Consider the following 26,792-nt stretch of genomic DNA (forward strand, 5'->3'; position numbering starts at 1 on the left):
CCACCATGTACAAGTAGATCTATGAGACAGCACTATATGCATTGCACTATCTTCTCAGGATAATTGCAAATAAAGGTGGTATCAATTTTAATATTTTTCTAAATAATCATATCAAAACTGAGAGAGACTTAAGCTGTCACAATGGCTTAGCTAAACAGCCAGTGCTTTCATTAATTCTGGCATCGAGAAGTGGAGAAGCAGATAGTCTCACCCCAGCTCATTAGGGAATGCTTTTTACAAATTTGTGATGCTGTCTCTGAAAAAATAAATCCCATGCCCCTTTAGCAACCAAATGTCAGTTTAATATCAACTCTGAGTGGCAATTTCCACTTAGGAAATTAAATCTGTTTTGCAATTTGTTTTACTATATTTACCATTTAGGACAGTAAAATGGGTCTGTGAAAAGTATTTTCTTCTAAAGAACTTATGATTGTCATTTAATTTATCTACCTGTATTTTAGGTGGATGCCAATGTGAGTATTCAGATTTTTCAGCTTTTGTCATTCAACATGTATCTGGAATTGCACCAGATTAAGCTGCTTTCCATACAAACCAACAGCAAACACAAGTTCTAATGATACAGGCTTTACAAATCATTAGGAATTGAATAATACTATGCAAAATGGACACTGCAAAGCAACTTTCTGGATCTGTCCAGGACAGACATTTGCTGGAGAGCAGGCAGAGCAATCTCGCAGAAGCATTATCACTTACAAAGCAAACTTACCTTGCATTAATGAGGTACTGTGCTAAGCTGATGTTTGCAGGGGATCCTGTGATTGTAACTTGTCGTTCTGCGGAGCCTTCTGTGGCATTAGCAATCTTGATCTGCGCTCCTGACATCTGCCTGATTTCATTTATCTTACTGCCTTGTCTGCCAATAATGCAGCCTATTAACTGGAGTGGGACAAAGACTGAGATTAGTGCCACAGACACAAGCAAAAACCACTTAACTGCAATTTGTAGTATTGATAAAAACATGGTTATGAAAGACTAAATATCAAAACAAAAGATTTTTGCTGTGCTGTTTGGAAGGAATGACTAGTGCAGTCTATTGGCTCTATGGTCATACGTCTCTAAATCAAGTTTCGCTGCTACATGGTTATCAACTCAATATCAGATTATTTAGCTGTCTTCTGTGGCAGAAAATGTGCCATGGTGCTGATGAGTGCAAAACACAGCCCAGCCTGACTTGCCAGTGGCAGCAGCAAGCCAAGAACAGCAGCTGGCAGCCAGGCTGACCATCCAAAGCTGTCGCCATGTGGCTTTGCACTGTTCCGGTGCATCTGCTAGTCCTAGACCTCCTTGGGCACCCGTGGGCCTCGCTTGGCCAGGTACCGCACTATTAAAGTCAGTGGGATTTACAGCTCTGTAACTGCAGGCAGAAGCAGGCGTAGGAAGAGACTGAAATTTGTCTGCGTTCCTTTAGAGAAACTTACCAAAACTCATGTCTCCTGAATAAAACAGCCTGAAGCCAGCAGCTGAGGCTGAGACGTTTTGGCTTCTGTAAGGGTGAGGAGGGGGGGACTTTTGTTTTGTGTTAAGGAAGGATGGGTGCTGAGAAGCTCAGCAATGGCCAGAATGGGTAGAAAATGGAAACTTTGCTCTACAGGTCTGTTGACACTGGGAGCCAGTTGCCAGTTTGGTAGAAGGATGTGCCAAGATGATGCAGAGACTGCCTTCCTCTCCCACCCTTCCCACTGCTTCAGGCCCTGACGTGTTACCCTTTCTGGTACTGTAGTACTTGGAGTATCTTGCCAGAAGTAGGTTCACATTGTCCAGACATTTTATCAAAGGAAGAACACCCCCCCCCCAACCCCCCTCCACCCCCCATAATCCTTGCTTCATGCTCAGGGATAAGCAGAAAGCCAAAGCAGGTAGCTGGGTAGCCGAAACAGAGACCAAGCACAAGAGGAGCACCCATGAGGGGGGAAAAACATGGTGTTTCAGGAAATGCACCCAGGATTTCCCATCCTGTTCAAACAGGAGGGCCTCAACGAGTTCCCTGTCCTTATCCCAAGGTCTTAGTGTGTGAATGCACGTGCCAGTGCAGAGGACCTGTGTGAGCTTCACCGGGAAGCCTCTAGCCTGTCTCTGCACACACACAAACGTGCCGGTACACGCTAGCTGTTAGCAGCACAGGGATCCCTAAGCGTCCGCTTCCTATGCCTCAGTCTCACCGGCCTCCACAGTCCACAGGTAGTGAAGGTGAAGCAGGAGAGAAGAGCTCGCAGAGCACAGGCGGTAGCACCAGAGCCAGCCAGAGGTGGGGTTTGGGTTTTATCGGAGTATGCCATTAGTGTGAGGAAAGTGAAGGCAGTCCTACCAGAGCATCATTGTACAGCAAAGCTGGCAGCACTAGATCCACGCTTATCTGTTAAAACCCGGTGATGGACTTCCATAATTTTGTTCCCGTGAATCATTTGCATGCCATACTGTAGCTATAATTTACCCAAATCTGGTCAGAAGCGTTCACTACTGCAGAAGCAGAATGGAGCACAGAGCAGGGAAAAACCTTGGGTTGTCTTTACTTGACTGCTAGCCAGAGTTGTTCCCCCAGGTATTGGAGTGGCTTGAAATGCCAACAGGAGTGGAAGGTGTCAGTATTTCCTTCTGCCACAACCAGCATCTAATCGTTTTTGCGATGATGATCTTGAAGCGACTGGTCAAGAATCTGTCTGTTGCTACTGATGATCTGATGAAGCAGTGACCAGGATTTAGGCTCTGTGAAGCAGCTGTTATGGTGCCCGTCATGTCTTCAGATTCCTCTGATACTTCTCACTTGATGTGCAGATCTGAATATGCTTTAATAATTATGTCCTAAGTGTCAACAGGAAAATGTAGACTGCACATATTCCCTCAGACTGTCCGAAGCAGAAGGGTGGAAATCTGATAAAATTACTTGGTGTAAAAAACATGCAAAAATATATAAAAACATATTATTTAGAAGAATTTCAAGCAGTCCAGTTTACAGGCGTGGTTGTCATTGTGGCATTCAAAGCAGAGGAACTGCATGGGACCGCTGGTTATTCAGGCACGTTGTGACACATGGTCTTACATGCCTGGTCCACCAGCTCTGAGACGGCACTTGCCGGGCCACTCAGGAGGCTGCCACGTGTATGTGCTGGGGGTCCTCCAATGAGGCTTAGAACCCAGGTGGGTCAGCAGAAAGAATTTGCAGCCTCCTAGCTGACTTTGAGTTAGGTAGCGAGGATTCAGTCCAGACTGGTCAAGGATATTGGTGATGCAAGCATCCGGAAGAGAGGTTCAGTAACCTTCGGGCTGAAGCTCTCCAAAGCCATCCTCTGTTGCTGTGACAGTGGGCTGCTTGAACATGCTCTGCAAGCTGTGCCACGACCTGCAGCTCACGCAGAATACACTTCTCCATTTGCCGCGCAGGAAGGGCAGTAGTGCTGGGGTGCTTGGGCTCTCTCTGGAGTGCCTTTCCCATTACGTATTACTTACGCGGAAATTTGTGCCATATCTGAATGCTCAAGAGCTGATGGGTTCTGGAAGAAGTTCGAGGGACTGGTTTTCATCTACAAAGCTTTGATCAATCAGGCCAAGGACATTTGGTTTTACATAAAAACACCTGCCCTGCCTTGCTTTGAGATGAAGCCATGTCAAATTACATCGAAACACGTATCTCTTTTCAAGACTGACCTTTCTAACGCCATCAGCTGCCCCCTGTCATCTGTAGCTGGCCATTTCACATGACTTGGCAGGCTGTGTGTAATTCAGTCCCACAAAAGTCCCTCACCACAAAAGCAAGCTTCCCCAGACTTTTCAAGCTGCTACCTTGCAGGCAATGCCGCATGTTTCACAGACATGGATTCACTGCTTTTCCAAGCTCAGTAGACGGAGCTAGGGAATGTGGAGGACAGTAAACACATAGCTGTTTTCAAGGACTTTAGGTGCTGCATTATTTTTGATGCTCACCTGCTCGCTCAGCATACAGTGAGCCTTACTCTCACGGAATAAATCAAGAGGAAATTCTCCAGAAAATAAATGATAAAGCTGGCCCATGCGAGAGAGAAGCCAAACCTACTATAGACTATACCAAGCCTACTATGCACTACAGTATAATACATATAGTATATATATATGTATAATATATATAATATACACATATGTACATACAAACACACACATACAATATGTGCATGTATATGCATATATATTTTAACTCTCTCAAGACTTGAGCGGAACAGCTCAGATCAGATGTGCACCTAGCCCAGCAGCCTGTCTCTGGCTGTGGCAGTAGCACGTGCTTACAAAAAAAAGGATAAAAAAAGTGTGAGGTATAAAACAAAGTTTCCACTGGTATCCTAAATTCCCACCTCAGGCTTACAGACTACCTGAGCAGCAGCTGGTGTCTCTGCCTTTATGCTCAGTAGTCCATATGTCTGACAATTTCTTTTTGAATCCTTTTCTCCTGCTGCTGCCCAAGAGGGGCATAGCAGTGACCTGCAGAGCTTGCTCGTGTGCTGTGGGCAAGCATCACCATTTGTCCATACACCTCAAAATTTCAGCTGACATCCTCTCCTTCTTGGACTGTGAGCACCAGGGAAAAACTGTTCCCTTTTCTCTCTCTACACCACTTCTGCTCTGTCTTCCCCTACCTCAGTGTGCCTCATTTCTCCTCATGCCAAAAAACCCCCAGAGAAACCAACCCTAAAACATGGATTCTGCTTTTTTGCCTTTTTCTAGTTGTACTCAGTCCTTCAGGAAAGTTCTGCTGGTACCAGTATAAACAGGACTGAACCAGGAGTCTGCACTTTTAAAGGGTGGGACTGGAAGGTCTACTGTGATTCCTTCCACCCCAAACTCTTAATGCTGATAGTTTCTCCCAATATGCTATGCCATCTCTGGTTCAGGTCCCTCTCTTTCATTTTTTTTTTTTCTTCCCCATAATGCTAAATATAAATGCTAAATATCTATATATTTTTTCCCATAATGCCAAAGTCACTGACAGAGCCTGATAATAACAGCTTTCTGCTGGGTGTTTCCTATAGGTTTGTTCCTCTGTGTCCATCACCCTGCATTACTTCTGTGCAGCACTGGGAGCAATCAATCAGACTTTTAGTTTTTGGTTTATTATCCAAGTCCAATGCTGCAGAATATTGCTTTTCACAGGTAGTGGCATGGAGCTCACTTTCTTTTTAAATACTGGTAAAAAAAAAAATCAGATTCCTTTCTTATAATGAATGTAGTGCTGGTAAAAAGAGCTGAGGAAGTAGCCTCTGCAACTTGATATCTGCTGTCTGGAGCAGAGGGGTTGACCATACCTTGTCCACAGATACACGTGGTTCCCCTTGGTTCCCTGCTGCCATCCCAGAGCAAGTCCGTTGGCTTTGGCAAAGCCTCTGCATTAGTTGAGCAAGCAGGTGCTCATCATAAAAGAGACTCTTCAATCGCTTTTCATAAAGATATAGGCTTTCTTAGTTCCAGGTTTGGGTCGGGTTTGTTTTTTTTTTAGTCGGATATGCTGAGGCAGAGTACTCTATAGGGAGAAATAATCTCCTGAGGTATGATTACAGTTCTTTACAGACTTACTGCAGGGTCTGGAAAGAGATGCTTAAATACTCTGTGCCTCTTAAAAAACAATAGTAATAATATCTAACTTCACTTTCCTTGCCAGGATAATGCAAAATCTGGACTATAATAATTTCACAGGCTTTTCAAGAAGACATATGGAAAACATGTTCAGAAATGAGCCTTCTTATTACTTGTTTTGTAACCCAAATGACTCTGCAGATTTATGTGCATTTCAATTTATTGACAGCCCAACACCAGTTCCCATCCTGTTCCCAAAAGTGAGCAGTAGGCGGTTCTGGGGGGAGAATTACTTTTAATGATAAATAGTGCCTTGTCCCACAAATGGTCTCACTTTGCTTCTGATGGATATTAAGTCTGCAAAATCTTTCTACTGATTCTTGAGCTCATCTGGACAGGTCTACTCGAGGAATCAAATGCCATTTTCTTAGATTAAGGGGAGACAAAAATCAGGCCATGTGCAAACATATAAAAAATGATTAAAATTACTTTTTTTTTGATAACACATCCCCTTAAACATTGCTAATTGACAGAATCTGGTTAATTCTGTGTTTTTGCTCTGGGCATTATTTCTCTATTATGTGGGAGGCTCTCAGCAGTAAGGTAAATTTATTGAGTTTGAATCCAGAGGTCCCTTGCCTTCAGTAGAAGTGCTTTGACTTACACTGCTGCAGGACGTTTCCCAGCACGTCTTGTGTGGATTATTAATTCTTCACCTAACCATTGATTTTAAACCTTCTCATACAACTGGAAGGTTTCTGAGCCGGGGGTGGACTTAGCCAGCAGCTTAGTTTTATAAGAACATGGCACTTGTTCTCAGGACTTTTCTGGAAGAGGGCTGCAGGGAGGGTGAGGTCCACTTTTCCTGTAACGTGTAGGTGGTGGGTGGCCTTGCTGGAAGTCACAGGTAGGGTTGGACACTGCCCTGAAGTTCTCCGTAAAGAGGCAGTGCCACGCAGACCTCCTTGGAGCATCACATGGAGCCAATGCTGGATTTCACTGTGGGCTTCTCCGAGAGCGTTTTGCACGTGTGGGTCCCCCTCCACCGTTTGCAGGGAAGTACTTCTGGCTCCATGGAAAAATAAAGGCAGTTTTTCAGTATGCCATTTTCCAACTTGGATGGATTGACATTTCTGTTTCTCTGGAGTATTGATCAGATTTATAACTTTCTCAAAATGTTCTTGGTGCTTTCTGAGGGGGGGAAGTTGTTTCCCTGTTACTTGCCTCTGCCTGCCTCTCCCACATATGTGCAAAATATGCATAATTTTTAATGAGACAGGTTCTTTTTACTATTGATTTGTTAATTTACTCTCAATGAGCATTTTGGGTGATTGGATCATCAAATCTTAAGACATCGGTTAACTGTGCCCGATCAGCTACATCCAGGCATACCATCCCTTCCGTTCCCTTAAGGACCTGCCACTGTTAATGCCACTTTATTCTGGGCTTTACATGAAACACACTTAAATTGTGTAACTTAGGCAGCAGTGGAAGGCCAGACAAGACCCCAGCAAGGAAAGAAAGGCAACCAAATGCCCCTTTTGATGAGGAAAAGGAGATACTAGATAAGGATCAAAGTGACTTCTGAGGGGGACCTGGAGAAATGTCCTCTCTGTTCTCTTTTTGGAGATACCCAGAAGTTATGAGAAAACCTAGAAAGGCAAATCTTCTGAATTCATTATTTGGAGAGGAAGCCTCGGTCTTTTAGCATGTGGAAAATAACTTTCCCTAAAATGCATTTCTTTGTTCTCCGGTACCTCTTTGTCATTGAGCAACAGGTTAGTTGCAATTATCAGCATACTGTATGAAGAAAGCAGCATGATGTTGTTACAGGAATTATTAATAACAGAAAAAAAAAATTCTTTCACTGCCTTAATGCCAGAGAGAGTGAGGAAAATTTATTTTAATATGAAGCTATGCAAATTGTAAATGGCTATTAATATCTACTTTCTGTAGACTAGGCTAAAGTCTGAGCTCCTTATTCTCTTTATATCTGATTTTGCTCCATAAGATCCTTACTGAGGCTTTGGCTTTACGTACTTATCATTATTTTGGTTTTAAAAAAATAAGTGTAGCACATGTAGATATACACTGACTTCTCTGGTAGCTGCAGAGCATGTGGATATTTGCAAGTCTCATGTTCTTCTTGCGTGTGCTGGGCTTCTGCACACGTAAGCACATAGGATGAGAAAGCCGGGGCACTCATGCAGCACTGGGGCTCCCTGGAGCTGGGGCAGGCAGGGGACTGGCCACGTGCAGCCTCGGGGCTTCACCACAGCCCCATGCCAAGGCCTGCACCTTCCTGCACCTTCAACCTGATAAATAATCGGTGTGCCACACCGACTGCCTGTTTATCAACACCAGGACTAGGAGATGCTTATCGGGAAAGTGAAGTCAAGTTACCCAGCATGCGACTGACAGGGCACACACGAAACACGGGTGCTGGCACCTCCTCACCTGTCTCTCTCTCTGCCCCATGTCCCTCTGTCTCCCTCAGCTCCTCATTTTCAGCACTGGGCTGCCCAGAGAGCAGCCTTGCTGCAGCGGTGATGGGGCCACGGGACACCGGTATGCACGGTTATGCTGGGAGACCCCAGGGACGGTACCCTCTTGCTGCAGCAGCCCGCGGACAGCCTGGCAGGGCACTGCTGACAGCCTGGGTGTCCTGGTTTCAGCTGGGATAGAGTTAATTTTCTTTATAGTGGCTGGTATGGGGCTATGTTTTGGATTTGTGCTGAAAACAGTGTTGATAATACAGAGATGTTTTAGTTGTTGCTGCACTAGTCAAGGACTTTTCAGCTTCCCATGCTCTGCCAGGTGCAGAAGAAGCTGGGAGGGGACACAGCCAGGATAGTTGATCCAAACTGACCAAAGGGCTATTCCATACCATATGACGTCATGCTCAGTATATAAAGCTGGGGAAGAAGGAAGGGGGGGACATTCGGAGCGATGGTGTTTGTCTTCCCAAGTAACCATTACGCATGATGGAGCCCTGCTTTCCTGGAGATGGCTGAACACCTGCCTGCCCATGGGAAGTGGTGAATGAATTCCTTGTTTTGCTTTGCTTGCGTGCACGGTTTTTGCTTTCCCTATGAAACTGTCTTTATCTCAATGCATGAGTTTTCTCCCTTTTACTCTTCTGATTCTCTCCCTCATTGCACTGGAGGGGAGTGAGCGAGCGGCTGTGTGGGGCTTAGTTGCTGGCTGGGGTTAAACCACGACACCGGGGCACAGGCAGAGCGAATGCCTCAGGGAGATGCACGGGGAAACTGTTTTTCCCCCTGCAAAATTCCCAAGCAGCCCCTGATGCCCGGTGGGACATGAAAGCCTTTCCTTCCCGCTGGGCTGGCACTGCACACACACACACACACGCACGCACACGCCATCAGCACACGTGGGCAGCACTGATGCCTTTCGGTCCTCTAATGCACACCTTGACACCACGCGAACATCAGAACTCCCTTTCAGCACCTGTAGAGCCCCTCCAGGCTGTTTCTAAGCCTAACCCCATTTTGGCCTTTGTTTTGCTCCTTTGGCAACAACAGCAAGACATGCACTGCGTAGCCAGAAAAATCTTCTATTAGAAACAACGCATGGATGTGTGTTTGCTTTTCAGAGGATAGTGCTGAGCCAGGGCATTTAATACCTCTTGGACGAGAAACTGATGGGGTTTTTTTTATTTTCTAATGCACTACAGGTCACAAGGCCATCTTTCTCCCTCTCTTTCTTCACTATGAACCCTGAAAGAAGTTAAGTCAGAAGAGTGACCTTGGATTTATACCACTGATGGCAAAGAGCAACATCGGCCTGAAAGTGAGATTAAAAAACTTGCACTGTAAGGATAAATAGGGTGCTCCCATAAAATTCTCAACATACAATAAGTTGGGTTGTAAAGCAGGTACTGATAAATCAGCAGGGCCTCTTTTAAGTAACAGAAAGCTTATGAAATCACAGTGCTCACATCTTCGCTTCTTCGTTATTCTGTGTTTTTTTCTTACTGTAAATCATTGCCACTGAGTTTAATAGGGCTTACACAATATTGTAAGTATCTCTTAAGTAATATAATTGCTGTTTGTGATCCCACTCATGCTTGAAAGCTTTTTTTACTGGAGGGGAAATCTTCCATTTTTTAAGTGCCTCATTTGTAATGAAAACTGAACACCTCTCCACCCCTGTTTGCAATGAAAGTGAATAAAATGGGAAGGCATTTTTATATGACATGCAGCGTATCAGTTGGGCATTTTGAGTAGCTGTTTTAAGATTCAGCACCGTATTGCTCATGGAGACTGGGTCTGTCGATCACAGCCAGTCCAGAGTTGCTGGAGCAGGAGTGTTTTTAGCCCTTGTTTTTCAAATAAACCCTTACATTGCACCTTTACATAACTGAAGTAGCTTTTTTGCTCAGGAAAAATGCCATCTTAGGTAAGTGCGGGGTGCGGCGGAGACTGGCACGGCACAAGCCGTTGCGATGCAAGCTCTCCACCCCGTGGCACAGAGGACTCCAGCCCAACAGAGGCACACGGGGCTGCACGTTTTTCCACTCCTTTTAGCCCTTCTGCTGAGACCACCTGTGCTAGTGCGACCGGAGAGGTGAATTTTGATAACTCATCTGAGACCACTGTAAGCAGCAGGCACCCAGGCTGTAATGAAGCCGGTGAAGCACCACGGCACTGGCGCCGTCGTGCAACTAAACCAGCATCGCTGGAGACCTGACATGGGAGGGGACAGTGACTTCTGCTGCTTCTGTCCAGCATGTCACAACCCCCTAATACCCCCTCCCCCACAGACTAAATGATGTACAGTTTATTCTGGGGACTAGTGTTTACAAATCAGCCAAAGATGAGAGGTTTCCCCTCCAGCGGCAGAGGAGCGAGAGAAGAGAAAGTGATACTGACTATTGGTCCACTTACATCATTGGGAATAGTAAGTTCATGGGAACTGGTTGGAGTAGTGGCATCCAGTCCTATTCAGGGGACAGAGGGAAAATGTTATGCCAGTTGTTTGCAAGAAGGGCAAGACACAACAAATGGTATTTTAAAGAAGGAAACATACAGAAAGAAGGGAAAAAAAAAAAAGAGAGGAGCAAAGAAAAATAGAGAACTGCTAGCAAAACAGAAAAGAAAGCAAGAGATGCAAAACTCAGAGGGCTGGACTAATTTTAAATGAGTCTTATTTTAATTAACCTTTAACCCACCAAAGCAACAAATGTCACATGAGATTCCACAGGGTCATAAAAAGCTTCTAGAAAATGAAGGGTTTCCCCTAAAAATAGTCTCTGAAGTTTGTCCTAAACACATCAGTTGAGAAATTAATGGATGACTGAAATTTGACCTGGCTACCAGGAGTTCTAGAATACGGAAAATGAAAGTGGAAGTCAAATGAACAATTAGCAGAACAAAATACATAGATATGAAAAAGAAAAATTAATACATTAAAATAAGGATGAGGAAATTAACCTAGGAAAATTTGGAAATTGTGCGTGGGATTAGTTGCTGAAAAAATGTTGGGAAGGGTAATTTTTGAAGGGAAATGTACAAAATACTCTAAGCTGCATACATTTGTTTGTAAATTGGGTGGACAAAAGGAAAATGCTCAGGAAAAATGGAATTACTGCTCTAACACACAGTAACATTACAGACACATACAACTCACAAATATAACCAGGAAAAGATTAAGGAGCAGCATGTTAATGACAAGAACAAGGAAAATATAAAGCTAGGAAAGGCAATTTAGTATTACTTGTAGATATTTTATCAGATACATCATGAAGAAACAAAAGTATATTTTGGATGTCATGTCTCTTTCTCTCCTTTTCTCTTTTTTTAGTGTTTATTATTACTATTATTATCTGTAAAGACATGCCAAAAATACTCATTTCCAACTAGAAAAGGTGGAAAAGAAATACTTACAAAAAAGTGACTCACCTACATTTTACTTATGTTTACATTCAATTAAGAGTTGCATATGCTTTTTTACATTGAATATAAAACAATCAAGTTGCTCACAGAATCTGATGTATGTGATAAAATGTTATTTGCCATACAAAGCATGTACCAGTACACGTGTACTTCTGTTCTGTGAAGTTTTAGATGCCAAGCATGTAGGTAGTGAAGTACAGTAAAAATGATTTATTGCAGGGTTAACTGACTTCTCTCTCTTGAATCAAGAATTCAGCTTCAGCTTTAATAAGTATGGACCAAATTTGCAGTCCTTAATTGAACTAAATTTCCATTGCATTTTGTAGCTATATCTGCATATCTAGTAGGAAGAGAAGCATTTGTCCCAGCAGTGATGATTACAGATGCTCTTAAGACATTTGGCTTTACAAGGAATTCGAGTTTCAGTGTGCTGCAACTTCTTTAATCAGTATTTCTGTACCACGATCACATACTGTTTTCCTATGTTTGCTTCTTTTCGACCCATGTTACCAAACTGGAAATTTGACAAGATGCACGCCCAAGTACTTCACTCGGGACCAACTGGTACATACTGTATGGTCCATAATAACTTTACAAGGACTGAACAAAAGAAACTCAGGGCTTTTAGCCAATGGCACAAATGAAGCGGCTTTGATTAAATAAATGTAACAAATAAAGCATGTTTTAGTAATGGTGAAAGGAACTGTAACAGAGGCACGGGGAGGGGAAGAACAGAGATTAATGTGTAAAAACAGAAGGATCGCTGGTCATTGACCACATTTATTATTAAAATGATGTAATGACCACGGGAAACAAAGCTGTTAAGAAGAAGGACATCCCCAGGGGGTCATGGGTACGTACCAGGGAAACCAGGGGTGGTCTGCCCAAGGGGAGTAAAGGGGGGATGCTGCATAGCCAACTGGTGAAGCTTGGTCAACTGCAGGGCAGGATGGGAAATTAGAACTAACCAATCAAATGGAATTATTTCAGAGCAGAGAAACCATCTTACATGTTCTAAAACTGGATTAATTAAAATTATATTGGAAAAAAAAAGTTTAATCATTCATTCTAATCTACTGTAGAGAAAAAAAAACAACCCAAACTGGTTATAAATGACATCCCTACTGTTATTACATGTAATGGCTATTGTTAATATTAACTAATTACTGTAGAATTACATATTAAAAGAACTCAAATATATCACATGCAAAGAAAGACCAAGATAACTGTCATTTGTTCCTGGGCCATTGTACTTTCTAGCAATTATTACAAAAGGTAAGAGATGCAGCTGAGCTAACACGTGGCTCTTACAGTGTGTTGTTCAGGAACGGTGTCCTTAGGCCATGTCTTTATTGCTAACTGTAGAAAGCAAATGTTGCCCAGAACAAATAAGAGGGAGAGGAAGAAAAAGGGAGTAATTTACATGCGCGGGACTCACGTCTGGATGAGGGATGGCATACTGCCCCTGAATCGTGAATGCCTGGAAACAACAAGCACAGTTAAGACACAGGTCAGTCAGGTGGGACAAGCAGTGTTCCTGTTTTAATCAGAAAATCTCCTTCTGGCTCCCCAGGTGAGTGCCACCCACATCACTTTCAATGGCTGAGCAAAGCTCAATTGTCTTGTGCTGCTTGATAATGCTTGGCATGGGACAGGAAGATTGTAGTCGGGCTGCCCACGCACCCCTTGCAAGCAGGGGATGCCAACTGCCACTGCTCGAGCTCTGGTGACCCTGGTCCTCAGGACCCCTCTTCAGCCCAGCTCCGTCTGCTGGGAGCAGAGCTGGGATCACCACGGGGGCTGAGGAGCATGGGTGGTGGCCCCTTCCCCTCCCTGCCGACCCATCCACCCAGTGCCACTGATGCACATGGGGAGATGCTGATGCTGGGGCAGCAAGGATGGGACAGACCCGCCCGGGGGATGTCCTGCCCTGACATCCAGCTCCTGATTGCCGTGTGCAGCTCTGAGCCACCTCTTCTGGCTACTGACGATCACAGATGCTAAACGCCAGCAAACGTGTGCCCTGGTGCTCTCCACGGGCCTCATGCCCCAGGCTGCCATGCCAACGGGTATGTGAGCACGTGTGCTGGATGGCAGCCTGTCCTGCAGTGCCTGGGCACGGGGCCAGCGTGCCAGTTTGGAGCATGATGGAGACCCCCAGCGTGGCAGTCTTATCTTCCACAAGAAGCCAAATATCTCCCCTCCAAATCCAGCCTTTCTGCACCACAAGGGCAGTGCAAGGGGTATAGTTTCTGGCGTCAGTCCTGGCAGCACTGCGGTGAGGTGGGAGAGGCAAAAAAAGCACGTGAGCAAGGGGGGATACTGTGGCATGTCTGGCACTAGTTAGCACAGCCCTTCGTCTCTCCTGCTGGTGCTGTTTAACTCTCTGTAATGGCCTACAAAGAAAAAACTATAGAGAGTTTATAATTTTCTATTATATCCTGTAGGGCTTTTCTGAATGCAACGGCATGTCAGAAAAATTTTAATGTGCTTGTGCTTCGATAGGCAGGAAAGCAGAAAGACAAATTATAATGTATAAATATTTGTAGTGGGAGAATTATAAACAGGAACAGAACTGATTAGCTTAGTTTGCAAAATGCTTATTTGACAAAAGGCCTCTTAGAAAGTAATGAATCCTCTGCAAATGATAAAACAATTCATTTAATGGAGTTCGGATATTAAAACCTTTAATGCCCCAACTGCTTAATGCACATTTCTGCAGCAGAATTTCCCTTCAGAAGAAGAAACATTTCATTTAGTTTTTAAATTAGTTATAAAGCAAGGCCACAATCCGGCAAACATTATGCACATGAGCACTTTTCAGGAGGAAGTGTGTGTGACTGGGCTCAATGGGATGCTCGTGGGCATACATACTCACATGCATCTACAGGGGATGGCCATTCCAGATGGTTTATAAGTGACAAGAAAAGGTTCCAGTTCACCAAAACAGGGGATCACTGCTCTCCGTGGCTCTTAAGCAAGCACATATTCAAGCAAGCAAAGCATGTGTTTAGGTGTTTTACCGAATGAGGACAACCTTAAGGGGATGTTATGCTGCTTTGCTGAGTGGGGGCTCTGTGCGTAGCCAAGCACAGGAGCAGCCTCAGGGAGGTTATAGCTGGAAATGGTGCTGGGCTAGGGCTTAGGTCCATGAGCAAACAACGGGTTTGGAAACCACGCTTTGGTCTCTGAACCTCTGTGCTGGGTCACAAGTGTCCTTTCTAATCTTGGCTTTACTTCAAACCCAGCTGAGAGAACATCTTTTACATGGGTGCTTCCCAAGCAGTGGTCTGCAAACCAGCAAGAAACCACCGCAAAAAAATCAGCAGCAAACCTCATAGAAGTCACCCCTTTCCTCATCACTCCGCTCCCTCATATTTCCGTGTATACATACGAGGAAGCAAACAAACTGGAGAAATAAAAAAAATAATTAACATTCAGAGCTCAGACTAGCTTCTACTTGGTTGTCAATGAAAACCATCAAAGCAGCATGGACATAGCAGTATGGACAGCATGGATGGGTCTTGAATTTTCTTTCCCAGTAAAGAAAAAAAAAGCTTTTCATTTCTTAGGCTCCCAAAAGGTCATTTGATTGATTTAGGTTGAGAAAAACTGTCTGACTGCTTTATCCCTTGGCAGAGGAACTGTGCCCTTCTGTGGCTGAGGCATACTAAGTACAAGCCTGGTAGAGGCTACTGAGACATCTGTACTGTAACGTCTCACTAAGGACATGAGCTATGGGTCTACTTCCATCCAAGTCAAGGGCAACTCTCCTACTGATGTACTGACACTAGTAACAGCAGGAATGACCTGGTCTACAAATCTTCCTCAATTTAAGCCGTACCCATCTAAACAGCAATGTAGCACAGTGGGTAGAAATTTCCAATTTGTTTCCATCAGGCAGGAGTGCTGAATTTATTTTTTTTTTTTAACCACTGCATATGCTAAATATTGGTAAGGGGCAGAGCAGGGCAGGACAATGTTCAGCTTCCTTTTAGTTCCATCATGCAATATAGTATCGAAGAAGCACAAGAGAATTAAAAGCAATACTTAAAGCAGAAGAACTCCAACTTGTCAAGGAAAACTAGAAATTTGATTTTGCTAGTGGTGCTTGATATGCAAGCATTAAAGAAACCAAAACCTTTCAAGATAGCCATGATGTAATTTAGAATGGAAAAATAACTTCCGATAGCATAGCCAAAAGGTTGGATGGAATTAACACTGCTGATAAAATTTTATTTTCAGTATTAATTTCCACTTACGAAACCTGGTTAAAGTGTCTTTCCATACTGACGCCCAAACACCTTAAGCATTTTCTTAAACAGTTTGCTTAGTCAGAGCACACAGACATTCAAAGCACACAGAAGTGTTTGTCTTTTACACTCTTTCTCACATCAACAAGGTCGCATTAGAAAAGTGAGAACACTTTTTTAACTGATAAAACTGAAGATGACAAGATCTATTAGACCTTAAAATAGGACATTTTCAATTATTTATACAAACTGCTCAGAGCGCTCTAGCAAAAAGTTTCAATACTTTTGCGTAATCATATACAGAGGCAGTCTTTGAAGACAGTGGCAATTACAATACTGGTAACACGGGCTGCTGCATATATACACACACATTTCTTAAAGGAAAGCACTGCAGTGTAAACATATATGTAGAATAAATTATTCTGAACTTTCAATTATAGACCAATTTCTGGCAAATTATTTTAAATTTCAATTCAACTTTGGTCACTAAGGAAGCAGATTTCTTATTTTGAAGACAACTAAGAGTGGTAGGCTTGAACACCAGGAACTGAAAGCTGCTAACATCCAGATTATGAAAATCTGGATATACAGCACAACGTATCATTACAGAGTAGCAGGTAAAACTCTGAGACAAAAATTCAGAGAAAGCTCATTACAAGGGCCTGTCAGAAGCAATGGCACTTTGATATATGCTTGAGATGTGCAGGAGCTTCCTTACAAACTGGCAGATTGTGGTGGCATGGGTTGCCATACCACCAATATCAGCAGTACCTTGTGCCCTCTGCCCCACCAGGAACCCTGTGTCTGGCTTCTCATATGACCTCCAAACTGCCAACTGGGGTGAGACATGATCTATAGGGCTGCTAGTACAGCAGCCCATACACCACCCCACCTCAGGGTGATGACCTGGGCTGGGCTAAGGGGACTGGGGGTGGGACCTGCCTGCAGATGTTCCACCATGAAGGTGAGTGGCTCTTCTCACTGGGTAAGTGCTTAAAAAGGGGCCTTGCCATCATCCTGGGGAAAAGATTTGGCTGGGCAGGGATGCCTTACTGCCAGAAAGGCTTCAGATACGTGAATCCCAAGTAGAGAGATGGCTGCCTTCCTCTAGGCCAGATTTAGGAGATCAATTTCCCCTTGAGTTGGGCTGGGCTTGCAGCATCTCACTCCTCCACCTTTGCACATATCTGGGCAGTGCTGCTCTTAGGCTGTTGGCTATATGGGTTCCCTTGTGAGCCTCTTATGGTGTTTTTAGGGTACTTGTCAGCTGCATTCATTGGTGGCTCATCCGTTACTAAAACTGCATTGCCCCTGCAATGGATGATAGCAGAGCAAATTCCCACCATGTCTCAGTGGCACGTTGCAGACCCATTTCAGAACATTATCAAAAGACAGGGAACAGACACATTGCATATGGGGTTTTAAAGGCAGATGAGAACCCTGACTGATATAGCTTAAGATGAAGGGGGAATCATCCAAACTTCACTATATAAAAAAGAAACAGGAACGCTGTGCTTGTGTTATCAATCAACCATTGCACGTCATGGTTGGGAAGGTCTACGCTTGCATGTATGACCTCAGAACCCCATTGCTACTTGGTCCTGAGGGACTAAAAGCAGCAGAAATGATGTGTGTATAGATTTTTACTGCAAAATGTGCTATTTGGTCCTAAAAAATGTGAAAATTAAGAAAGAAAAATGATGCTTTTCATGAGCAGAGATATCTTGCTGTTTGATCATCTCTGAAAAGTTGACAAAACTGCTTATACTGCTGGTAGAGCTGCAACTTAAGAGTGAAAAAAACAACCCCTACAATAAACAGTTTTGTCCCACTCAGGGAGCATCTGATTTGAACACCTCTCAATTCACAGGAGGGCAAACTTTTCTTGATTACAGAATTTAAATTTAAATCTTGGTAAAATACCAGTCATCACCATTTGTGTCAAGTTTGCAATGCAGTGTTCTCCTTTCCTGAAAACTGTAAGCACACAGAGTAGACAAAGCACATCAATACTATACCAGGCAAAAAAGAGTAAAAGTTGAAAACTAACAGGCGCTGGCTGAGGTTGGGCCAAGACGGTGTGGTTTCCAGCTGAAGCCAAAATGGTGTCTGCTCTTACCTGGCCACCTGCAAAAATGATAGGTGCAGAGGCAGGTTTGGGACGGTAGGGTATGGTGGCACCTTTGGGTGGGGACTGCAGACAAAAACACAAAGTGATCAAAATGCAGAATGAAGCAGAGCTTGTATTAAAAAATCACTCCTTACCTTGGTCACTTCAGACAACAAGGCATGCAACTAACGCAACCCAACCCAACCCAGCCCACCACCCCATCAGCCCAAAAGCAAGCCGGAGGCCGGTTGTCTGAGCTTCAAGGGGAAGAGCCAAGGTCCTGACCGCACAGCCAAAACAGGCAGTGCTGGCATTTGTGGCTTCACTACTGCCATAGTTGAATGAAGCTGTGAAGCTTCATTAAGCATTTCAAGGCATTTCAGGAAACATGGACACAATTTTGAAATTTGTCAATGTTTTGGAAGAATCTGGCCTGTGCTCTCAGTTTGTTAACACAGAGTACATCTCCGGCTTATGTGTAGCATTTCCTACACTGCTACACATCACATTTTACCAACTCCATTAAGTCAGCTGTTCAATTGCAAATGACCAGCCTGATCCTGCCTTTTGTCTGACTGAGCTGGAAGGTTGGAGAAAAATCCTCCCAGCTTCAGCAGGAGCATAACCATGGCCTTCGTAATGCAAGGAAAGGGAGTTTGTTCCCTGTAGCCCAAGGCAAAGACCCAAAGGGAAAACCCCTGACTGAGGCTAACTTTCCCCTCGTAAATAAAGCAGAAGCACCTGCCTGTAAAAAAGGCTTCAAACTGTCTGTGCAACACCTACCAGAATGGTGCCCTGGTTTCAGTGCATTAACTACAACTAAAGAAGGTAACAACAATATAGCTTCCATTAATTAATATCATAACATTATCTATTTCATGTCAATGAACGTGTTCGTTGTGAAATTAAATATATGCTGCAAATTAGAGCACATTCGTTTTCCGAGTTCTTTAAAGGTTTGAAGAAGCAAACTGTAGTTACAGAATCACAGAATCGTATAGGTTGGAAAAGACCTTTAAGATCATCGAGTCCAACCGTAAACCTAACACTACCAAGACCACCACTACACCATGTCCCTAAGCATCTCATCCAAATGTCTTTTAAATACTTCCAGGGATGGCGACTCAACTACTTCCCTGGGCAGCCTGTTCCAATGCTTGATAACCCTTTCAGTGAAGTAAAATTTCCTAATATCCAGTCTAAACCTCCCCTGGTGCAACTTGAGGCCATTTCCTCTTGTCCTATCACTTGTTACCGGGGAGAAGAGACCGACCCCCACCTCTCTACAACCTCCTTTCAGTTAAGCCAGTGTCTTCTTAGTGCTGTTTGTGATTTGACTTACATAAAAATTAAGTACTTCTTATGTAAAAACTGGTTATTTAAAAAGTGGCTCTACCTGTGGGAAAATAGGACCGTGTCTCTCTCATTTTGAGAAGTGGCTTCTCTCTTCTTTAGCAAAAACTATTTATTCCACAAATGTCACTTGGACAGTAGACTATACACTGTATTCACAGAACTGATAACTATTGCCATCATGTACTCCATCTCTAACAAACTAAAATTATTTTTTAATATTTTCTTTCTGTTTTCTTGCATTTTTATAAAGAAATTCCTTTCTCACAGCAGTTAAAAAAATGAAACAAGAGCCACTTTTCCGCAGTAAAACACTGGGGATTTATTAATTTTTGTACTTTTATTTCATTAGGCTATGTGACATTTTGATGCAAAGGCTGTGTGTCATTTTGATGCATTGCATACGTCTGAAGAGCCAATAGCTGTAGTGCTGTCTCAAACATTCTGCTGTTTCTCCCCTCTTTAAAGAGTAACAGAACAGTAGGTGTCAGAGATCATAATGACACAGCCCTTGACTAGACTTAAGTAAAAAACCAAACCAAACCAAAAAAACACAGAAAATTTTCCAGCAGAAAATGTGATAAAAGTGGAGATGTTTCATGTTCCATGTCAAAAATTATGGTTCCTAGGTCAAAATATTTCATTCTGATTTGCTGAATTTCTTTTTTTCAAACTTGTATTCAACTTGATCAGTTGGGAAATGTACTTGCATGAAATTATGGGCATTTTCAGCAAGGATTAAAATGTCCAGATTTTTGTATAAATTAATTTTGTATCATTTAATCCAAGAGCTAAAAAACTGCCATCAAAATGAAACATTCTGGCCTTATGCAATACCAGACCCTAAGGAAGCAAAAAGTCCTGCTAAATCTAAATTATGCCAATCAGAATTATTTCTATTTAAAACAAGACCTAGATGTTTTCTGCCCTATTCTGCATCAGAATAAAATGCTCTTCTCTCAGAACGGGCTGCATCTCCATGCTGGACCTGGTTGTCGTTTGACAGTGTCATGACAGCCCTGGTCTTTGATTGCTAAACCCTGCTGCGAGAGGCTCCCAAGTACCAGGCAGGGCACAGTCTAACAGAGTCCTCCTGAAATCCCTGGCACGGGAAGGGCAGGCAGCACCCCTGGGGAACCCAGGGCACTTGAAAATTAATAACACGTTTGAGCATCTCCCGAGTGAGAGGTGATATGCCAAGCGCTCACTTACCTCCAGCATAACCACGCATATTTGTTTCACGCACTGGATAATGGCATCGGGAGTGCCCGATATAGTCACTGCACGCTCCGTGGAGTTTGGCAACATGTCCCCCGCTACCTGCACCTGGGCTCCTGTGGACTTGAGCAGAGGCAAAGCAAAGAGAGCGTCACTGTCGGGCAGGTACCGCCACCTCTCAAAAGCCAGTGATTCACTGATGTGGTGAAGGGGATGCACCTCTAAACTTTTGTCTTTTCTTCGCTAGATACGTGGTAGAGCACGTATGTAAACTCGTGCCCAGACAGGGTAATTGGGGTCTGGCGGGACATGGATTTGCCTGTTGAAGCCAATTTGCAAACACTCCCATCCTAGGAAGATTAGTCCTCAGTAGCTGTTAACAAATCAAACTGTGACCTGAATTTCAGGACAAGTCTTTTAACCCCCTCAAAGACAGACAGTTGCAATGCCGACTGAAAAAAGTGAAATGAAGTACTTTTCAATAATAAAAAGAAAGAGACAGGAAAAAAATGCTGATAACTGAAGAAGGTCTGCTAATCAAATGAGTTGCAGATAAATGGCTCTTTAATCCACTGATGACTGACTTGTTTCTCTGGAGGAAATTTGGGGCTGCCTTATGCTCTGGAATATTTCTGGATGGTACAGAAGCACTTCTAAATTATAATTAGTGTTGATTAAATATATGCACATCATCAACTTTTATCTCATTAATGAACTCAAGGAGGTAATGAGCGAGTTTTGTTTTATTTTTTTTAAATTTGATCTTGGCACTAATGTATCTTAGTTAACGACAACAACAAAAAAACCACCAAAAACCACAGAAAGAAAAAAATACATGAGGCCAAAACAATCACTGGCATTATTTCACAAACATCCTGAAAGACGTTTTCAGTCAACAGAAAAAAACCCAGGCATTTCATATTGAGTTAGCACTTTCACGTATTATAAATAAAATCTGTTCCTGACTATTATTGCAATGCAATATTTTGGGCTTTTTAAAAAAAGTATTTTCAGTAACCATTGACTTTGTGTCAGTCAGCAAGGAGTTAATTTGTTTTCCTGCTGGTTACATACAAGACATGTTATTCTTCTTTCCAGACACTGATTAAATTACTGATTGCATCTTGTGTTCACTAGTGCTGTTTAAGGCCAGAATATCAATTCCTTGCTCTATAACAGGCTTTGGAATTTCGCCATAATTTGATCAATCAGTCATGCTTTTCTTTGCTTTTTTTTGGTAATCTTATCTTGAAAATCGTACAGCAACCCTACATGTTGTTCCTGGGTACATGACAGAACACAAAAGACCATCCCTCGTGCAATTGCCGCTCAGTGTGTTGTGTGATGATGAAATTAGACCGCATCTCGAGCTGGATGCTCCTTTTCTTTCCTGTTTGATCGTATTTGCTGTTTAACTTACAGTGCTGGGTATCTGTACATCTAGCACAAAATACTGCCAAATACTGCAGTCATTCACGCATTTGCTTCCAGTGCTAATCTTGTTTATTCTTTGACTTTGGTCATATGTCAGCAATGAAAAAATGAGTAATATTTTGTCCATTACCCTTATGCTTAAGAAAATGTGCCGTGTGACTTCTCGCTACATTAGCCTTACCAAAAGACCTATTTGGCCAAACACTATCCTCTTACTTCCTTGTACTAGACCAGTAGGTAATTGCTTCTGAAACTATGCTCACCATAATAATCACTTACATCGTTTAACGTTCACAGACCAGCAGACCAACCTCACCTTTAAAAGCTTATGTCCTAAAAGCACTCGACTCAGTGCTCTGGGTGAGGTTACCAATATTTAAAATAAAAACCAAAGTATCGACAGCTGTAAAACCTAGAGCTAAGTACTCACCAGCACATGGTTCACACTCATGCCTGGTCCTACTTTAACACAACTAAGAAATCAGCTGGATTCCTGCTGCCTGACAGTTCTCCTGGACACCTAAGAGATCTGGAGGAGCAAGAGAAATCCTGTCTCGTGGCTGAGGTCGCCTCCGACCACGTGCTCTGACAGTAGCTTTGCCTTCTCCAGTGGCAAGGCTTTAGCCTGGCTTCGCCTGCTGCCTGCCAGGGCGAGAGGGTGCAGCTGCCCAGCAAGCTTTCTGACTCACCCAGACACGAACTGCTGCAAACACCAACAGTCCGGCGGCCGTCCAGAATCTGAGCCAGAAATGTCCTGTGCATAAGGCAAACTGGACACCTTCCTTCCACCCAGGAAATGCACTTCAACACACAAGTATCTTCTCCCATCTATATGAAGTTCTCTGACAAAGGTTTTTTGGGATTAAAGAAAAAAAGAGAGAGGGTTTCCTATGACCCTAACGTCTGCACAGAAATAATGTTTTCTTCCCCTCAGTGTCATCAAGTGACTCCTTTATCACACATCTCAAAAGCTGGTTTGACAATAAGGACTACTGAGAGGCATAGCTCCTGGACTCTTTGATGAAAAATAAAGTAAGAGCATTCTAAGAAAAAAAATCTGATTTGTCATTGCCTTTTATTTGCAGGTGTCAGTAAGCACAGGGACCCCTTCAAATGGCAGGGCTCTGAATTGTTTTTCTGCGGGTTTACAGCAGACAACCTATGCATGTTTTCACGAACACAGTTTACAAAGCAAGAGGCACATGGGGTAACAACATGTTGTTTGCTTGGCAGCAAAAACTCTGAAACAGCTTTTGGCAGCTCTGTCAGCTAATGGAAGCTGTACATGCTGCTTTTACTTCCCTGCAGGCAAGGAGAGAAGAGACCCTTTCAGTAGCGGTCAGATCCTGGAAGGTGAAGATAAGCCTTCAGAGGGAACTTTGTTAAAAAAACTCCTGGGACAATCAAATTTGAATCGAAATGAAATAATTTGGAAGAACTTGAACGTCAACAAGGATGAGACCCCTAACTGTCCTCTATGATCACCTTTCCTTCCAAGGCTACCATAAACTAACTTTTCATAGCAAATGCTGGACATACAATTTTGATCAAAGCATTTTCCACTCCTTCTTGACATTTGATCAAATTTTCTTTGATAGAAAAACATCTGGTAACTTTTTTTAATGTTTGAAATTAAACTTAAAAGCTCAATAAAACCTACCTCAATGAATCTACATTTTAGATGATAAAAAAAGGAAGTTTCAAAACAAAAAGCTTTTGTTTTGACATAGTCAAATAAAAAAAAGGATCAGCATGTCATCTTGATATTCAATACCTCATACCATGTTGGAATGAATATAAATTTAGAAGGAGTGCTGTCACTTTCTCCAGAATAAAATTCCATTTTTCTGAAATGTCCTATTCAGATTTTCTCTACGTGACTGAGCATGTACCTAATTTTCTTGTTTGACTGATTGCAAACACTGGATCCTTGGCTTGGCATGTGCTATGTTGTTACAGTCATGCATGGAAGAATTAAAACTGGCACCGTATGATAATTTTTGCATTTTTTGGTTAGAGAAAAAAGTGTCTGCTAGCACAGCACATTGAATGAATACCTTTAGATAAAGTCTGGATTAAAAAAAAAATCAATATGTGTTTGGAATGCATGAAATCAGGTCACCTATGGCACAGTGAGATTAGGGAGAAACACGAAAGGAGCATGAAAATAAAATTTTTCTAAAAAGTAGATCAAGCGTTTGATCTACTAACCTGGACTCCCCAGTGCTACTTGGGCCTTTCTCTGGCTGCAAGGGTGGTAACTAATTGGGACATGGCTGCAGCACTCCGACTTGGGATCACCTGAGTATTGCTGGGGAGGGGGCTCTGCCTGAAGAGAAACTGGAAGAGCCATTTCTGTCAGTAAACGGTTGCTTTGCTAAATTGTGCATCAAAGACTAATAAATACATCGTAAAGCTATTTCTTTATTTCATATACGGTCTTTAGCTTCAAGGAAAGTACAAGGGTGCAGCTGTGCTGGACCCCTGCTTCCCCCAGAGCAAGGCTTTTCCAAGCTTTTCACTCAGCACATGCTCGCATTCGTGCGATGAGAAAAGTGCAGTGGATGATGGTGGCAGGGCATGCTGCGGTAGGATGTCAAGCTAGCCAGTGTCCCTGGCAGACATCCCAAGACTTACCTCCCTGATTTCTTTGATTTTGGAACCTCCTTTTCCTATAAGAGATCCACACTGACTTGCCGGGACGACGAGCCGCAGTGTTACAGGCGGTTTGCTTGTCACCGTGCTGTTTGTCATTGAAGCGTTTATGTCCTGTAATCACAACGTCAGTGAGAATTAGCGGAGGATTTGTCATTCCTGGTAAGCACTGAAGGGCTCAGAGCAAACGCCCGGGCTGTTTGTGGAGACCTGGGGAGCACGCAACCTCGGTCGTGGTTTGTTTCTGTTGCAGGTAAAGCCGCCGGCTCTGTCGGTGATATGCCATAAGCACGAACCGCAGAAGCGGCTTGTGCCAGAGGAACCCTTTTGCTGTCTGGTGTTGCAGATCCATGCTGCAGGACCAGAGGACAGACTCTGAGGCAAGACTAGGAGGAGGAGGTGGCATCTGTCATTAGACCAGCTGAAACAGCTGGAACAGACAAAGAGGCTTTTGAGTTCGTAGGCCCCCAAATCCTGATTTGGTCTCTTTTCCACCATCTCAATTAGAACATTTCTACTATATGATATGTCTTTACATTTCGCGCAATTTCTTGTCAGGTTTGATTAAAAAAAAAAAAAAAGGTTAAAAAAGGGAATGACAAACTGTGAATAATCTGAAGCAGAGAAAATCAGATTATTTTGATAAATATTTTGCTGCCCCCCAGGTTTAATTTCTCTTTTGAAGCAGACCTATAAGTATTTGTAGTGCTACATAATTTCTAAAATCTTTTCCATCACAGCTATGTAACCAGAGCATAAAGAGCTCAGCAGAACAGCAATTACCTGTATCCAGGTAATGTAACTTATATCCATGTATCTCGTTATCCAAAGAGACTACACTGTACATTCTCATGAGCATTTCAATATACTACTTGCTGCAAGGTTTACATTGTTTTAAATGTATTTTGTTTGTTCCAAATCTTCTAGGCAAGACAAAACAATCCCTCTAAAGTCTTCATCACAGAGGAAAAGATAAAGTTTATCTTCCCAGTGATTGATGGGATGCTGTTGAGAGCACTTAGGACCACAAAAAAAAGCCACAAGCTGCATGGCACTTGTCCAACAACTCATGAGAATCTCAATGTGGTTTGCTAACACTAGCTGTGAGCTGAAAAAGACCATCTCATCCATCTGTGAGGTGGCATGGCACACCTATTACACCTTGCACAGAAACGCTAGCCAAACGATTAGGACAGGAACGACAGAAGACATGCACTTTATATTCATTTAACCCTTTTATGATGCAACAAGAGTTCCAGCAGACAGAACTGATGTGATTCCTTACATTCTCACTTATCAAGACTACCACTTGCTAAAAAAAAACCCGTGCCTATACTGAGTGATTAGGACCCTAAATTAAAAAAAAAAAAAAAAAAAAGTACTTTAAACAGCTCTGCATGCCTCATTGAACTGGTGCGGGATCTCAGTGACACCAGCACTGATTCCTACAGTACCTCCACATTCATGATGGCAGCATTCTTCCACCCAAGAAATGGCTTGGTGTGACCTTGCTTACATTAAAAGAGAGGAAAAAAATCTCGAACAGAATGAGTCATTGCTGCGTGCCACAAGACAGCTATCAAATCATTCCTCTGCCAGCTAGCAACTCACATTTTGTTTAGTGCCCGTGTCAGTGAGAGATAGCAATCCAAAATAAAGCGAGAGGGATAAGGGAATTTTGCAGCACCCCTGTATGTGAAATAAAGTGCAAGTGATGCCAATTTTTCAGCTGGAAGATGCCATCTCACTATATCATGTTTGTGTCAGGTGGAGGCACACGATCACCCAGACGTAGGTAAATAACCCTCTTCAGCCACCCAGCGTGACCCTGCTAATGTCTCCCACTTCCATACCATATCTGACCTGGCCTCAAAGCCTTCACTGCACTTATCCCTTTCAAAAGCACTTCACAGAAATTGGAAGCCGCTATTCCCTTTATTTTCTCCTCATTATTTAAAAAGAGCAAAAACCTAAACACACAGGCTCAGCAGCACACCCATAAAGGCACCAGTCCAGCTTAAAATCACAACAAAAAAGAAATGAACAGAAAAAAATCCCCTCCAAAACTGCAGGCTCCCAGGTAGGGTGGGCTGGAGACTTTCTCACAGAACAGGCGTCTTTCAAAATGGGAGATTCCTATTTCTTTAACCTCTTACTTTCTGTGGCACTGCATCCATTTCTTCAGAGCTGGACCTTGCATGGCTTTCTGCCCGCTTGCCTGGGCTGCTCCTCAGCCAGGTTTGGCTAACTGGGAGCCTGGAAATGGTGGGGGAGCCAGGTCCCAGCGTTGAAGCC

At 43.1% G+C, this 26,792-nt stretch overlaps 1 protein-coding gene across 4 annotated transcripts in view; it reads right to left on the bottom strand.

Annotated features, from left to right (window-relative positions):
- The window catches only part of LOC140647861 (poly(rC)-binding protein 3-like), a 560,741-nt gene that overhangs the window by 18,464 nt on the left and 515,485 nt on the right, over positions 1-26,792 (bottom strand). For all 4 annotated transcript variants that reach the window (XM_072852964.1, XM_072852961.1, XM_072852962.1 and 1 more), the window contains 7 exons: positions 24,480-24,611; positions 20,403-20,531; positions 17,778-17,921; positions 12,913-12,954; positions 12,336-12,411; positions 10,467-10,519; positions 728-897 (listed from right to left, as the gene is read on the bottom strand). In XM_072852964.1, the coding sequence (XP_072709065.1) occupies positions 728-897; positions 10,467-10,519; positions 12,336-12,411; positions 12,913-12,954; positions 17,778-17,921; positions 20,403-20,531; positions 24,480-24,611 (746 nt within the window). The remainder of the gene's footprint in view (positions 1-727; positions 898-10,466; positions 10,520-12,335; positions 12,412-12,912; positions 12,955-17,777; positions 17,922-20,402; positions 20,532-24,479; positions 24,612-26,792) is intronic.

This window comes from Ciconia boyciana, chromosome 2 (genome assembly GCF_034638445.1).
Source record: "Ciconia boyciana chromosome 2, ASM3463844v1, whole genome shotgun sequence".
NCBI lineage: Eukaryota > Metazoa > Chordata > Aves > Ciconiiformes > Ciconiidae > Ciconia > Ciconia boyciana.